The following is a 14,647-nucleotide window of genomic DNA, read 5'->3' on the forward strand; positions in this document are numbered from 1 at the left end:
CATTGGAGAAGAGCACGCACAGTCAATAAGCAGCACTGCCCTGTGCAAATCATGCCATTTGGCAATGCAGCTGTTGTTCAGAACAGGCTGTGCTGGATTTTGGAGAGTCTAAACAAGAAGCCAGGGTCCATTCATTATTCTAGCAAGGTAAAAGAATATTTCCTGATCAGCTTTGCATTTGGTTGACATAGCTTCTGAACTGTGGGCAGTAATAGTCACAGGGCTCTATCCTGTTCTGGGCTTCTGCTCAGCAGTATGTTATTCTCATTATGTACATGAACTTACACAGCTTAGTAATTTTCCCTCTGTATTATGTAGTGATTTCCAAACACGGTGCCAAGACGCTAAGGTGGGGGTGGAACATGAAAGATGAAAGCACAGAGACCAGAGATCACAGTTGAATTATTTATTGTGGTCTGCAGATGGCTGAGCCCCTGCACAGGGCATTTGAGGGGACTGCATAGGAAGAATATCCAGAACTTGGCAGCTGCTGTGTGCCATCAGTGCACGTCCCTAACACAGTGTGGAAGCCATTTATCTGTACTTCTCAGTCAGAACAGAGGAAACGCTGGACAGGAACTTGTCCCATGCAGCATGAACTTCTGGGGTGAAATCACTGGGATAGCGGGCAGCCACGGAGCACAGGATACAGTGGGAAAGCAGCTGAAAGGGAAAAAAAAAAGGTGAAATCCATTGTAATCAGTAACAGATGCCAACCTAAGAGTCTGCAACGTGCTCTGGAATGAAAAAAATACCCAACCAGGGTAATGTCCCAACCACGTCCCAACCAGGTAACAGATTAAACTGGACCAGATGGCTTGCTAGAAAATCCAGTCTCAGGTTAAAAATCAGCTGGGGAACCAGCAGCAACATAAGGCTGTACCACATAGTCAGGGATCAAGCTCCCATTAGTTTAAATGACCGGTGGCCTCTGGTTCTGTGGCTGGTAATTTTCATCCCTGAAATTGTGCCTGCTCACCTTGAAGTTCACTGGGTCCACCCTAAGGATGTAAGCATGCAGCTCGCTCAGTTTGGCCAAAGCACCTCTAATGTCATCGATGTTCTTCACAGCTTCCCCAATGGCATTCAGGACCTTGGAGCCATGACCACGAAGCTGAACTGAGCCTTGGCTGAGATCAAAGTGAGGGAAGTAGGTTTTTGTCTGAGGGTAGCTGGCAAAAAGCCTGGAGGAGAACAAGACAACAAAGTTCAGCAGTGGAAAAGGCATGTCTGATCTGGCAAAGCCTCAGGACAAGTGCACTGCAAAGCTGCAGAAATACACTCCTTCAAACTGCAGTAAGCTGAATGAATGGTTGGTGTGAGTGGTGCTGGAGTCCCAGCAGGAATCTCACAATATTTCAGGCTGACTGTAAATAGCATTTAAATAACTTTGAACAACAACATCTAATAAATGTGGACAGCTGTTCTCTTAATGTCCATTACATGGCAACTTAGGTGATAAATCAGTTTAAGTTCATTTCCTAGTAGTGATAACCCTATTTCAGGACACCGAGTATGAATGACTTTGAATTCCTCTTTAGGGCTCCTAGCTATAAATTCTCAATTACTATAATAGGAAGCAAGCCCATAGATGGTAAAAATATATATTTTTTTGCTGTAAAATTTTGAAGCCATCAGAATTTAGTAGCACAGGTGTGATTCCAGAAAAAAATATCATGTTAAATAACATACAGCTCATCAAGCAATTCTCATCAATCCTAACACGACTGCATGAATCTCACTCATGCAGCACTGAAGCAAGATGCATGCTAACAGCAAAATCAGAGGAAGCACCCTGTGCTGCGGGTGACTTACCTCTCCAGTGATTCTGCCCCAATGGCATCAATCTGGGCAGCCACCTTTGCCCAGATGGTGGTCACGGCAGCCTTCTCAGCTTGGGTCAGCGTCATTTTGCAGGAGAGTGCTGGCTCAGGCTCCCTTCAGTGAACACCCAGAGCAGGTTGTACTAAGTGCCCTCGCAGCCCTGGTTATAAAGAGGAAGAGGAGAGCGGGCCTTGGCGTCTGTCCGCACTCATTGGTCACTCCAAAGGCCCACCCATGGGGGTGGGAGACCCTTATCTCCCCCTGAAACAAAGCCCATTTCGGTAAGGGTCAGTGCACTGGCCTCCTGGTTTGCTGGTGTTATCAGCTTCTTGCTTCTTAGCACGTACTGGCCGCGTGGCATGAAAAAGTTGACTGGGTGCATATGAACAGAGAGATAGAGGTAGAACATTCTAGTGATGGAGGATCAGGACGTGTCTTTAAGTGGATTTTGAGCAAACTAAAAAGCTTGGATAGTAATTTGTATTTGTCACCTTGCTTCAAACAGATGTGCACACAAGACTGGGTCTTTCTGGGCCATACCTCCAATACACACAGCCACTACATGGCCCAGTATTGCACATTCAGTACTTCTAGCACTAGGTAGTGCTAAGGACAGCTGGGATGTGTGCAGTATGGCTCGGGGGGGGAGTGAGACCCTGATTCTAAGGAAAACAGTGGAGATTTTGGCACATGTTCCAGCACTGTCAGGCATTTACCGGCCTCTTGTGAAGAGTTAGGGACTGACTCCACTGCTGATATTGCTGATTACAGCACCAGTAGTCATGATTCACATGGATACAGGGAGAGACAGCTTATGAAATCAAGTATAGTACTAAAAAGAAGCATGTTTATGGGAGAAAGCCCAGTCAGATGTGCACAGTTCCTCACTGTCCACAGATCTCAAGTTGCTGAATGCTTCCTGAGACAGTTGATATTGATATTTCCCAGCAGTTTGTTTCCTTAATCTGTAATTCCCTCTGATACAGATCTGAGCTGCATCAGTAAACACCCCATACTGCATCTCTTTGATTTGCAGCTGTGTGATTCTTACAGCCAGTTATCCCTTGTGCCTTGAAATAGCCCTCAGCACATCAGACAGTGCTGGTGTGCACTGCGCTGCATGCTGGGCATGCACACAAAGCCCAGTCCTGTGCTAGAAGGTTTGTGTCTTCAGTGCATGGACACATGTGATGGGTGAAGGGACAAATGAGTAAAGGAAAGGCCAGCATGGCTCTGTAATCACAGCTAAGTGGGCTAAGTATCCAGGAAATACCCAGCTGGAGATGGTTGCTACCAATGCTTGGGGAATATTGTGTCAGCACACGAAGCAGAGGTGAGTCCACCCCACTGAACCTCAGAAGCAGTGCACGGCAAGCTGGTGGCATGGGCAGGTGTCAGATCATGTTCTTTGCCCAACCAGCTCTGCATCTTGTGCTGAGCAGGTTGATGTGTATAAGCCAGATTCCTTCTCCAGATGTGTTTGTGTTTCACAGCACTGCCAGCGGCTGCACGCAATGTGCTCCAGATGTGGCTGCCCTGCTGACAGGACAGGCACTAAGCTCTTTATACAGGAAAATGCTGTATTCAGTTTACATAGCTTAAATAGATGGAGGTATTGAGAGAAGCTGTATTCATCATCTCTAATTGCATGCATTTAGAAAACATGTGCAGTGTTCCAATAGGAAAATACTTTGAAAATAATGCTGTTGTTGTCTTCTTCTGAAAGCGCTACCTCCGACATCGCCCACTGCATGGCTGTGCTCCAAGCTCTGCTGACAGGGCTTGAGGGAAGTCCCCGTGACTCAGATATAGCCAGGCAGATGCCAGCAATACTCCTTCCTATTTTGCTGCCAGCTGTTTAACCTGAACAGCGATCCTCCACGACTGGAGGATTAATGTCAAAGTAGGCATGAAGATCAGAGTGATGCCTGCACCGGAGGCTTGTTGGTTGTACATGAACTACAAGCGCTGAAATCTTTATTGAATTTGGATTCTTTTTCCAAGAGTTGCTCCTCACTGTCACAAAAGTCAGAGCAGCCCAAAGGTGACAGTGGTTTGCTAGGAGGGGCTCACTGCTTGCCTAGGGTCAGAGTTGTGCTGGGGACAGCTTCAGGGGCTCTTCAGAAAGGAGCCTGGTGGGAGTAGAGTGATTTGCAGCCATGTGCAGCAATGTGACATGGAGAGTGATGAGCTGTCCTTTCTCAGCCAAGTTCCTTGCCCCACTGTTCCAGCTGCCCACAGGGTGCTAAGCCTTGGAGCTCCTGGCCCACGCGACTCAAGGAATTGGACAACACAGCCACTGTTGTTCCTCTGGTCGCAGGATTGATACATCCTCTGGGAAGCTGCTTCAAATGTGTATCTCCCTCTCTTTCTGTTGCTTTTCATATTTAGGCTTCATAAACCTACAGCATGAGTACAGGCTATATATCTTTGTTATGAAGCTGTGAAATGTCTCCAGAGCCTTGGGAAGGAGCAGCAGGCTGAGCTGGCATGTAGTCCTGCTGCACAGCAGCCTGGCTTTGGGGCTGCCTGTCCTGCCACGTGCTGCTCCTGCAGGAACAAAGCATGGAGCAAACATGAAAAGTGTTTTTTTGCACTAATGTAGGTCTTCTTTTCATCCTGCTCCCAAAGCAGGGTGTCAATTAAAGTCAACAACAGACCTGTTTGCTCACTATAAGTGGGGTTATAATTTCCAGCTCATTAAATGAGCGGTTGTACCTCTATGAGATGGGGTAACTGTCCCCATGGGTGTCTGTTCTGCACCGTCGCCTCTCTCTCAGGGGAATTTCAGCAGGTAACAGTGGCACACACATCTGCTCTAACTGAAGAATTTGGGTGCATTAAGCTTTGGAAATCTTAAAAGCAGAATCTTTATCCTGGCTTTATTCTTTCATTTCCTACTAGCACTCAAAGAGCTTGCAGCTTTCTAGAGCTTTGCTTTAACTCATCTCCCAGAGCTGGAAGTGCCAAATACGCCTGCACTTTTTTTATTGAAGAATATAAAGTTATGCTTGGAAGCAGACACACTGGGAAATTCTAGCGTAGCTGCCCAGCACTGGAGCACGATGAATGCTCTGCTGTGATAACGTGGCTGCTCTTTAATCGCTCACCAACAACTCTCTCCCCTCAATGACAGCTTCTCTTGCTTCAATTGTTATCACCTGCCTGGCAGAGAATGGCTGTGCAGATTAAGCCCTCGCTGCGGGTGCTCATCTCCCTTTCAGTCCCCAACCACCCATCTCTGCCTGAAGTCCAAGGGAAGAATCTCGCAGAGAAAAACCCAGAGTGGGGATATCTCAGAGCATTCAAATATCTAAATATTGCTATCAAATACGGACGAACTTATGTGAAAAACCTGGGCCATTCTCTGACATAATTGCTGATAGTTTTCTGATCTTAGCTGGACACACAATAAGACAAATGAGCCAAAAGAGCTGCCAGGGGAATACAGTTTGTGGCACTTGCAGCTGGCCAGCAGCTTGTAGTTCTGGAGCTGTAATAATTGAACGATTCAAAGTGACCAAAGGAGATCTCAAGACATGAAAATAGTGAAGGGGTGTGTGGGCACATGGCAAGAGGTGGGAATGAACCTTGAGGCACCATGGGCACCGGAGAGGTGTGAGGTGCCAGGGGCACTGTGGATATGTGAGGTGCTGGAAGGCACTGGTGGTGCCAGGCTGATCTGGCGCACTGTGCATGGGCATGTGAGGTATTGATCCGAAATGGGAGCACTGGGCTGATGGAGGGAGCACTGCTGGGTAGCGTGAGGTGCTGGGCCGAGCTGTAAGCCCTTGGCTGAAGTGGGAGTGCTGAGTGGGGTGTGAGAGGTGCCGGGCTGAACAGGGGTCACAAGGGCTCAGACATCTTCTGACTCTAAGGATTCTATGATTCTATATTGGCTGTCTGGAGGCACTGGGCTCCAACTTGGCATGCTGGGGGTCTGAATGTGAGATGCTGTGCTGCGCTGGGGGCACAAGGGCTCCAGTGTGATGTGCTGGGCTGAACGGGGGGGCACAGGGAAGAGAGCCTACAAACAGGAGGGGAATCAACTCTTAGAAAGGGTAGATAACAGCAGGACCAGGGGTTGAGGGAGGGAGGATTTAGGTTGAATGTCAGGGGGAAGTTCTTTACAGAGAGACTGGTGAGGTGCTGGAACAGCTGCCCAGAGAGGTTGCAGATGCCCCGTCCATCCCTGGAGGTGTTCAGGGTCAGGTTGGATGGGGCCCTGGGCAGCCTGGGCTGGTAATGAATGTGGAGGTTGGTGGCCCTGCATGTGGCAGGGGGCTGGAGGTTCATGATCCTTGAGGTCCCTTCCAACCCTGGCCATTCTGTGATTGTGTGAAACGTGAGATGCTGAGCTCTTGTGAGGACAAGAGGCTCCAACTTGACGTGCTGTGCTGCACTGGAAGCTCGGGGCTCAGCTGCGAGGTGCCGGGCTGCACTTCAGGCACACGTCTGCACTGCGTGGTGCCGGGAGGGACGGAGGGCACAAGGCCGAGGGCAGCCGCCGGGCACCCCGAAGCCGTGCGGGCCGCGCTGCGGGCACGGCGCCGAGCTGCGAGGCGCGGGGCCGCACCGAGGGCGCCGTAGCGGCGGCCCGGGCCCTGAGCGCGGGCCGCCCGGGAGCTCCGCGCCCGCAGCTCCGCCCCGCCGATCGGCCGCGGCTCGGGGGAACCGGCGGCGGCGGAGGCGCGGAAGCGGAAGTCGCGCGGGCCGGGCCGCTTTCCTGCCGAGCCGCGTCGTTGCCCGCCCGGTGCTCGCTGCGGCGCGGCGGCATGGGCGAGAGCACCAGCCCCATCAGCGTTATCCTTGTGAGCTCGGGCAGCCGCGGCAACAAGCTGCTCTTCCGCTTCCCCTTCCAGCGCGGCGCCGAGCACCCCGCCGCCCAGGCCAGTAAGTGCGCGCCGGGCCCGGGGCCGCTCCGTGCCGCGGGGCCGCGATCCGGCCCGGTGCCGGCGGCCCCTCCACGGCCTCCCTCGGCTGGCGTGGCACCCCGCTGTCAGGCGCAGGGTTTGTGCTTGGATGGCCCGAGGGTCGGACCGCATCCCTGACGGTCCCCTCCTACTCGAGTTGCTCTATGAGTTCTGTCCGTTCCGCACAGCCCTGCCTTGGGTCTGCAGTGACGGATGTGGAGCCGTGCCCACGTGTGCGGCCAGCCCTGGCGTTGGTGTCCTGCGCTTTGCAGCGCGCTGCTGAAAAGCCAGAGTGGGTTTGGGAGGGCTTAGCGTGGTCAGTGCTGTGGGATTACAGCATCACGGCTTGCAAACCTAACCTGTCGCCGGGCAGCGTTACAATCAGGTTTCGGTTTCAGTGCGAGTGTGGTGCCTAGGAACATCTAACAGTTCAGGAGAACACACCAAAGTGATCATGAGAGGCACGTGTTGGGTGAGCCCTGTGTGTGATCTGGGGCTATTAACCAGGGATGAGGTTGTTTGCATGTTTTCCAGCTGCCATATGTCACAGAATCACAGTCATAGAATCATCTGAATTGGGATGGACTTTTAAAGGCCTTACGGTCCGACTCCCCCAAAATGAACAGGGACACCCACAGCTCCATCAGTGCTCAGCGTTCACCCAGCCTGACACTGTCTCCAGGAGCAGGGCACCCACCACCTCTCTGGGCAATCTGTGCCAGTGCTTCTCCGCCCTTATTGCAAAGAACTTCCTCGCATCCAATCTGAATCTGCCCTCTTTTAGTTTGAAACCATTTTCCCTTGTCCTGTCACACCAGTCCCTGTATCTCGTGTGAGATTTAATGCCCCTTTTTAGATTGTGAGTCATCTTTCACTGAGGAATAATTATTTTTTAACCCCATTTTGTCCTTATAAGTAAAATCCAAAAAGATTATTGCTATTTACTGTCTGCTTCCCTCCTGCCGCTCCCCAGCTTTTTGTTGGTAAGATTTGGATATGTGTCACTGCAGAGGGGGCTTCTGGAACATCACTACTGTCCTGAAACATGAGCAAGAATGTGGATAATTAATGAGATGAATTTTTGATTTTCGCTTCCTTGAATTGCAAAATGGCTCTGCTAACATGAATTGTTCCCTGGTACTTGGCAGGAAAGTTGTTTCTTTGAATGCTTTTGTTTTCTCTATGTCCCTTGAAAATGTAAGCTTCTTGCTCCCGTTTGTTAATGTGTCTGAGTGGGAGCTGCAAAAACAAAACCAAGACCTTACTGTACGCTTCAGGAGATTGCTCCCTGAGAAAGCTGTCTTTATTCTTTGCCTCAGATAAACCACGGAGTCGATATGCGGTGAATAGCTCTGGTGATACCTCAGAGGACCAAGATGGGGACTCCAGGTAGGGAGAAAACAATTCTCCTCATCTGACTTTACAACTGAGGAGGAGCTGGCCTCCTTTTTTCTTACTGCTAGTTCAGTAGGCAAACACTTGTAGTGCACAGATGACCTGCAGAGGGATATTGTAATGCTGAGTTAGGAGAAAATCAGTGTTTGATAGTAAGAAATGTCTAATGCTGGTGAGTCTGCTGTATTCCGGGCAAAGTGTAGCTCGGGTCAGCTGTGCTTGTTAGAAAGCCTGTGGTACTCTTTCAGAGCCAGGAGCATTGATCCTTTGGCTAAATTCCACTTTTCTCCACCTACCTACCTGTAACTGGCTCTCTTACACAGTTGCCTCATGTTCTTCCTTAGCTTAACAGTGATACAGAATTGCTGTGCACTACTGAGTAACTAACTTTGTTTCCGGGGATGTAGCTGCTTGTGTATTCATGAAGTGAAATAATGGCTCAGGAGGGCTCTGAGACTTAGAAACTGAGTTTTTCAGCTGCAGGAAATTAGGGAGTAACAAAAGCACCGAGCAGAGGTGGTGTGTTGTTCAGCATGCACATACATAGACGTGGGCCCTCTAACTGGTGTTGCTCTAAGGACCTTAGGAAAACAGTATAACAGAGGTATACAGTATAACACATCTTGCTTGAGGTCATTTGTGTCTATTACATCTGGTATTTTTGAAACCTTCCATTGCAGCGTTCTGCCTTGTCTCCATGGAACACAATGTGGTACAGTGCAGAACTGAAGCAAGACCAAAATGTGTTTCTCAAGTTTGATATCTGTTGAATGGCAGTTCAGACTGTCCACAGGACAGTGCCAGGTGTGCAGCCTGGGAGCGCTCAGTGAGTGTTTGGTGGTTGTGATAATTTGACAAATTGTGGTCAGATGAGACCACTGCTCGTAGTCCAGTATTTTACTGAAAGTAGTTTTAAGTATTGAATGGTTGAGTGTCCTGATGTGCAGTCTGCCTTAACCAAGGAGATGGTTTTATTGTAGCAGTGTGCAGGAATCAGGGGCTGAGGGCCAGCACTCAGGTCTCTTGGGTCAGGTATTAGCTATTAAGCTTCTAGGGAGCTGAGTTCCCTCTGCACAAAGTATCAGTTTTGTGGCACACCACCCAGTGGATGTGGGCCGTTCTGAAGCACTGAGTGAAAGAATACCAAGACAGAAATCCCCCTCTGCAGTGATGGCCTTCAGAAAAAGCAGTTGCTGTTTGTGCAGTCTTACACAGCAGTACACACACCAATCCATCCTGCACTGTCTGCACCTGATGGTTATTGAGGTTACTGGAGCTTTTAAGCTCTATATTTGTGTACCTGATGTTGAGGTGTTTGCCAGCACAGGTCTGTTATCAGGACGTGCCTTGGTATCATCCCCTATGGATGCAGGTATGGGGGTGGTGGGAGCAGCATCTTGTTGCTCTGAAGTGCTAGTCCTGCTCACACAGCTGTGTGTCTGCACTCAGAAATTCAAAGCATCTTTCAAAACTGCATTTGTTTCAGTTTTGTTTATGAAAAAACCTCTATCCCATATTCCCAGTGCTGTGAATGCACTGAAAAAGCTATCTTCTCTCACAGGAATGTAGAAGGGAAGCTTGCAGGCGCATTTAATGCAACAGCTAAATACCCTTCTCTTCAGCAGTACCTGCTAGTAGAAGAAATTACCAATGCTCTTTATAAGTACTGATAAGTCACATTAGGCAAGAAGAAGTTTATCTTTTCACTAGACTTAATGACATAGATAGAAATAATATTCCAGCACTAGGTACACAAGTCCATCAGGAAGCTATAAAGTCTCCTCAGGGCTGTGCACAGCAGGTGGCTCAGGTATGCATGAGACAGGTGGAGGTGTAACAGAGTTGGGACTGTGCAGAAGAACAGATCCTGGGAGTGAGCAGAGGCAGAGGGGCAATGGCTGGGGAAAGAGGGAGATACCTGTGGCTTGTAGTCATTGTGAGTGGACAAGGGAAGGAAGGAGCTTAAATATTATATGCCATATCATATGCCAGTGTTGTCAGTGAGCCAGTGGGATTCTGGCTGAGAAGCTGTATGATTTTTTTCCCCTGGGCTCCAGGTTATTTTATGTTTCTATTGAAGGCAGGGGAGTGACCAGGTTTGTGAGAGCCCCTCCTGTCTCCCCATAGCAGTTCTGTCCCGGTGCAGCACAGAGCTGCAGCAGCGCTCTCCTTGGAGCAGCAGTCCTCAGATTCATCAGCATGAAGTCCCATCCACGTGCTGCTGGTTTCGATTATCTGATTGGAGTTGTCCCACGTGAAAGTCATTTGTAAATCACTGTGTTATTTCTGGAAGGCTGCTTCAAAGAATGGTTGGCAAAAAGATGCCTTTAAATCACCACGTATCGGTAGTAGCTATGGATGTTTTTTGGCAGCATGAATCGGGGTTTTGGAGAGGGCAGATGCTAAGCTGAGCGGATGGTGTGTGGCAAGTTTGATAATGTTCTCATGTTTAGTAACAAAGGCTATTTCAGATCTATCTAGTCACTGCAATAGTTTGTGTGAAGGTTGGACCCATCCTGCTTTATACTGGATGACTGCCTTCAATTCACTGGCAATCTAGGATCAAATATGTCCTAGAGAACATTCAATATCACTTTTTTTCTAAGCTGTTAGAAGCCAGAATGGTTACTTTTGAGCCGATCTCTTGTGGAGCAGTTGAGTTGTAAGTATTTCTTTATGGCTCCAGAAAATTGTGTCAGTTTAGGTGCCATAATTCTCCATTTCCATCTTTGCATGCGTAACTGGATTTCTTGAATCCTTCAGACATGAATTTCCTGCTGTTCATTATGCTTTCTGTTACTTAAAGAGAATTGCAGCCTGTTCATGAAGTCCTACCTCCAAGTGGCTGGTGTGTATTGGCAATATGATTTCTGTTCCACAGAGTTGTAACTGCCAGTCTTTTGAATATAGATCTTTTATTCCTCTCAAAAACAAGTCAAGCAGCACAAGTGGTCGAGGTGTGTTGGGGGTGGCCATGCAACAGAGAGGTGCTCAGAACAATCTGTCACTGCTGAAACGAATGACCTGTCAGTGACTCTCCATGCTGGCCTCTTCTCATACTTCCCTAATTTACTGTCTTCAAAAACATCCTTCAGATTTGAGTGCTATCCCAATAATATACACCCTTCAGAGCTATTGGAGATGCTTGCTATTCTCTTTTTTTCTCCCAAAAACGTGAAGTTGTGCATTAGCTCTGTTGAAGCCAGAAGATAAAGCTTTGTTAAATTGGTTTTAAATGTCTTTGTTTTGGTGTGTGTTTTTGAGGGGATACAGTAGCACAAATTCTAATGCAGATGCACATAAAGAAACCTGTTGCACCGGACGTTGCATTTTTCAGTAGCATAACTGACTTAACCAAAGAGATGTAGTAAGCTTTGCAGCATTGATGTCATCAATTGGCTAAATACTTTTGTTACAGAAACCCAAGCTACTGAAACAAAGGATGTCCCTTTCTAACAAACAGTCGTTCTCCTGTGGTAACGTTTCTATATCCTCTGTCCCCCTTTCACTGGAAGCTCAGTGTTCTCCTTGTTATTTGTTCTGAAAGCTTTCCTTTCTGTAAGCCTCTTCCTTTCCGGTCACCCATCCATCCCTTTCTGTAATATCAACCTCTTTGTATAGTTTGTCCTCTAGGGTTGTTCTACCTTCTCAGCATGACCAGTGGAAATCAGCTCTCTCCTGCATTAAATAATTGTTGGAGGTTTCCATCTGATCTCCCCTTTCTACAGTGGGCAGCGTGAAGCTTTTAAAGCCTTTTAAACCACTGGCGAAGCTCTAGGAAACAAACCGACTTTTGGAGTCTGCTCTAAGTCAGAGTGGAACCTCTGCTGTTATTCTGTTATTGTTTATGTGTTTGTTTGTCTGTTTTAAGGTAAGCGTGAGTTTAATGAGTGCAGTTCTGTAAGTGCAGCAGGCTGTGGGAACACATTGCCATAGCACTGCTGAGAGAATTGAAATGGCACCAAGCTCAGCCTGCACCACATCCCAGCACCTCACCTACCATTCACTTGTGCCTCTTCTCAATACTTACCGTTTTCTTTACAGGAGTTTAACTCTTAATAGATCCCCCTGGTTTTTAACATTCTCTTTTTCTCTTTTTCTTTTTGTATTTTATGTACCTGCGTCGTTTATTTTGTCTATGTTTTTGTTTGTGTTTATGGCCATGTTCCCATTTCAGAGACCAATGTCCTCTAACCGATGAACAATTGGTTTCAGGGTAAGACCAAATGTTCTCAACAACCACCTCTGTCTAGAATGGCTTTCTTTTCTCACCATCCTGTCAATGTGCTTTGTTTCTGGTTTCTACTTTACACCAAATGATGAGGCAATTATGTGCTAAATCACAGTGTCTATAGGAAACTATTGCTAACAGTTAATGCTAGGATAATTACCGAGGTCCTACTAACACTTCTGTGCTTTCTGCAGGGCAACCAGAATGAGTGTGTACTGTCCCTAATGTGAACTGAGGAAAGTTGTGGTCCTCCAAGAGTGCAAAAGAATAGCCTTAGCTTTGTAGTTATTCCAGCAAGGAGCCCTGAAGCAAATTGCCTTCTGACAAGCAGTGACCGAAAAGTGCAGATGAGTGACTGAACTATTTATAATCTCACAGTAATTATGCAGAGCTCGTTGCAGAGCTGTTTTTGAGCAGCTGCTCCTTCCTGGTGCCCTTCTAAGCTGAACTGACAAGTGCATTACAGCCCTTCCTGAACGTGCAGAGGGAAAAGGGCTTGTCTCTGCCAAGGGCCCAAAAGTATTAAAATACATTTCTAGTCCTTGTGTAGCATAAAGATGGTCACCTAGATAGTCAGCTCTCCCCCTACCCTACCTCCAATACAAATTCTTTGTAATTTGAAAATTATAAAGAATTTTTGGATTTCTGTGGCACCTTAAAAATAGTTATCCACCCCTGGGGAAACACTGAAGTTCTGTTTGAGATCCTTTCCCCCTCTTGTCTTCATGCTAAGGCAAAGGCGCTGTTGTTTCAGCTGTGTCAGTTCCAGAGGAGGTGCTGGTGGCAGCAGGCAGCCTGCATTGGCTGCTTTATTGTCTGAGATCAAGTGATGGCAGTGACATATCTGCTGTCCCTCAATCTCCCTGTCATCCAGAGGCCTGAGAAATGAGTAAATCACGTGCAGTGGTTTTGGGGGTGAGAGGTAGGATCAAACAACCAAACCAATGAATCCAGGCTGTCAGACCAGGAGAACATGTATGGAGTCCAGGTTGCTCTGAAGGTGCCATCAGGTGGAACCCCTGCAAGCCATCCAGAGGGTTGCACATATCCTGAGCATGTCACCTGGCTGCTGTTGGAGCATTCTCCCAGAAGGAGGTTCCAGCCAGCAAGAAGATAGGAAAAGGTTTACAAAATTAACCTTTCAATCTGCTGCTCCCTACCGAGCCAAATGCAAAGTCATGCTGATGGTGAATGTCAGTGTCATGAGCTCTCCTGTGGAAATGCTGAAGTTTTTGGCACCACAGTTCTGCATGAAAGCAACTGTTGCTGTAATTCCATGTTGAAGTTAAATCTTAACAGTGGTGTAAGTCATCACAATGAAGTTTGGTTTTCCAGCTCCCAAGATGTCCTTTGCTGAGGGAAGGAAGTGACTCATTTCTTAGCAGCAAGCAGGCACTTCCCAGGTTGCCCTCCAGCTTCCACTTAACAAAGCAGACGGTCAGTTTGATCTCTTGCTTTACAGTCTGCCTGGCTCCACGTCTTCAAGAGCCTGTTGACTGACACAGCTGAGCAGGACAGAAGGAACAGGGGAAGCTCACTGCTGTCTCGGTGACTTTCCTATTTCAAATGTGATCACCAGGGACTGCCAAGCCAGGCCCAGTCTGAGGAAGCATTACCTTCTCTTTACAAACTCCATGTGTTGTTCAACCCACCCCAGTGCTGTGGCTGAGGGGCATTGGCTCAGTGCCCCAGCAGTCTGTGGCCAGTCTCCCCTTGTCTCTGCTAGCCCTCAGCAGTGCTGGGCATCCTGTTTGGAGCAGAGCGGCCAGAGGTTTGGAAGTTTGTATGGAGCTGCCCCTTCCACTGGCCAACCATGGTCGGGATGACTTTATTGTGCAAGCATCAGAGGCTTTCACATCTCAAAGGGCCCTGTGTTATCCTACACCTTCAGTGTATGTAGGTCTAGTGAAGAAATAGCCCCTGAATCATATGCAGGTGGATACCCCAAAAGACTTGTGTGTATATTTGTCCCTGTAATGCACTGTAACTCACTCAGAGAAAACCAGGAATGTGGTACATTGACTGCTTCTGTGGGCACTGAGGGCCTGCTTGTGGCTGGGAGATAAGGTGGCTGTGGAACACACCCGTGTCTGCCCTTTTCTCTGAGTGATACTGTGTTATCTGGGGTACCTGCGTGGTGGAGGGGGTGGTCAGACAGGGGAACACATCGTGAATGTAAATAAAGAAACTGAAATAAATATTGCCATGATTAAAATAGCTGGTCTCTTCAGAAGCTGGCTCGATATCCATTTGGTAAAATGGGAGTCTCAGAGAAATCAGACAA

The 14,647-nt window shown here is 48.0% G+C and overlaps 2 protein-coding genes across 5 annotated transcripts in view; one reads left to right on the forward strand and one right to left on the reverse strand.

The window, feature by feature from the left end:
• Window positions 1-485: 485 nt before the first annotated feature.
• Window positions 486-1,959, reverse strand: LOC125700575 (hemoglobin subunit pi). Its single transcript, XM_048961420.1, has 3 exons — window positions 1,816-1,959; window positions 980-1,184; window positions 486-663 (listed from the first exon to the last, which is right to left on the reverse strand). The coding sequence occupies exons 1-3, from the start codon at window positions 1,908-1,910 to the stop codon at window positions 535-537; spliced, it is 429 nt and encodes a 142-aa protein (XP_048817377.1). The 5' UTR covers window positions 1,911-1,959; the 3' UTR covers window positions 486-534.
• A 4,551-nt stretch (window positions 1,960-6,510) lies between these two features.
• Window positions 6,511-14,647, forward strand: part of NPRL3 (NPR3 like, GATOR1 complex subunit) — a 39,335-nt gene continuing 31,198 nt past the window's right edge. For 2 of the 4 annotated variants that reach the window (XR_007379974.1, XM_048961448.1), the window contains exons 1-3: window positions 6,511-6,717; window positions 8,057-8,125; window positions 12,267-12,348. Coding sequence is in view for 3 of the 4 variants with exons in the window: in XM_048961448.1 (XP_048817405.1) it covers window positions 6,600-6,717; window positions 8,057-8,125; window positions 12,267-12,348 (269 nt within the window). In the remaining variant the exon portion in view is untranslated. Of the gene's footprint in view, window positions 6,718-8,056; window positions 8,127-12,266; window positions 12,349-14,647 lie in introns of all 4 variants that reach the window. The other 2 variants (XM_048961449.1, XM_048961450.1) reach the window with 2 other exon arrangements.

Source organism: Lagopus muta, chromosome 15 (genome assembly GCF_023343835.1).
Source record: "Lagopus muta isolate bLagMut1 chromosome 15, bLagMut1 primary, whole genome shotgun sequence".
NCBI classification, from domain to species: domain Eukaryota; kingdom Metazoa; phylum Chordata; class Aves; order Galliformes; family Phasianidae; genus Lagopus; species Lagopus muta.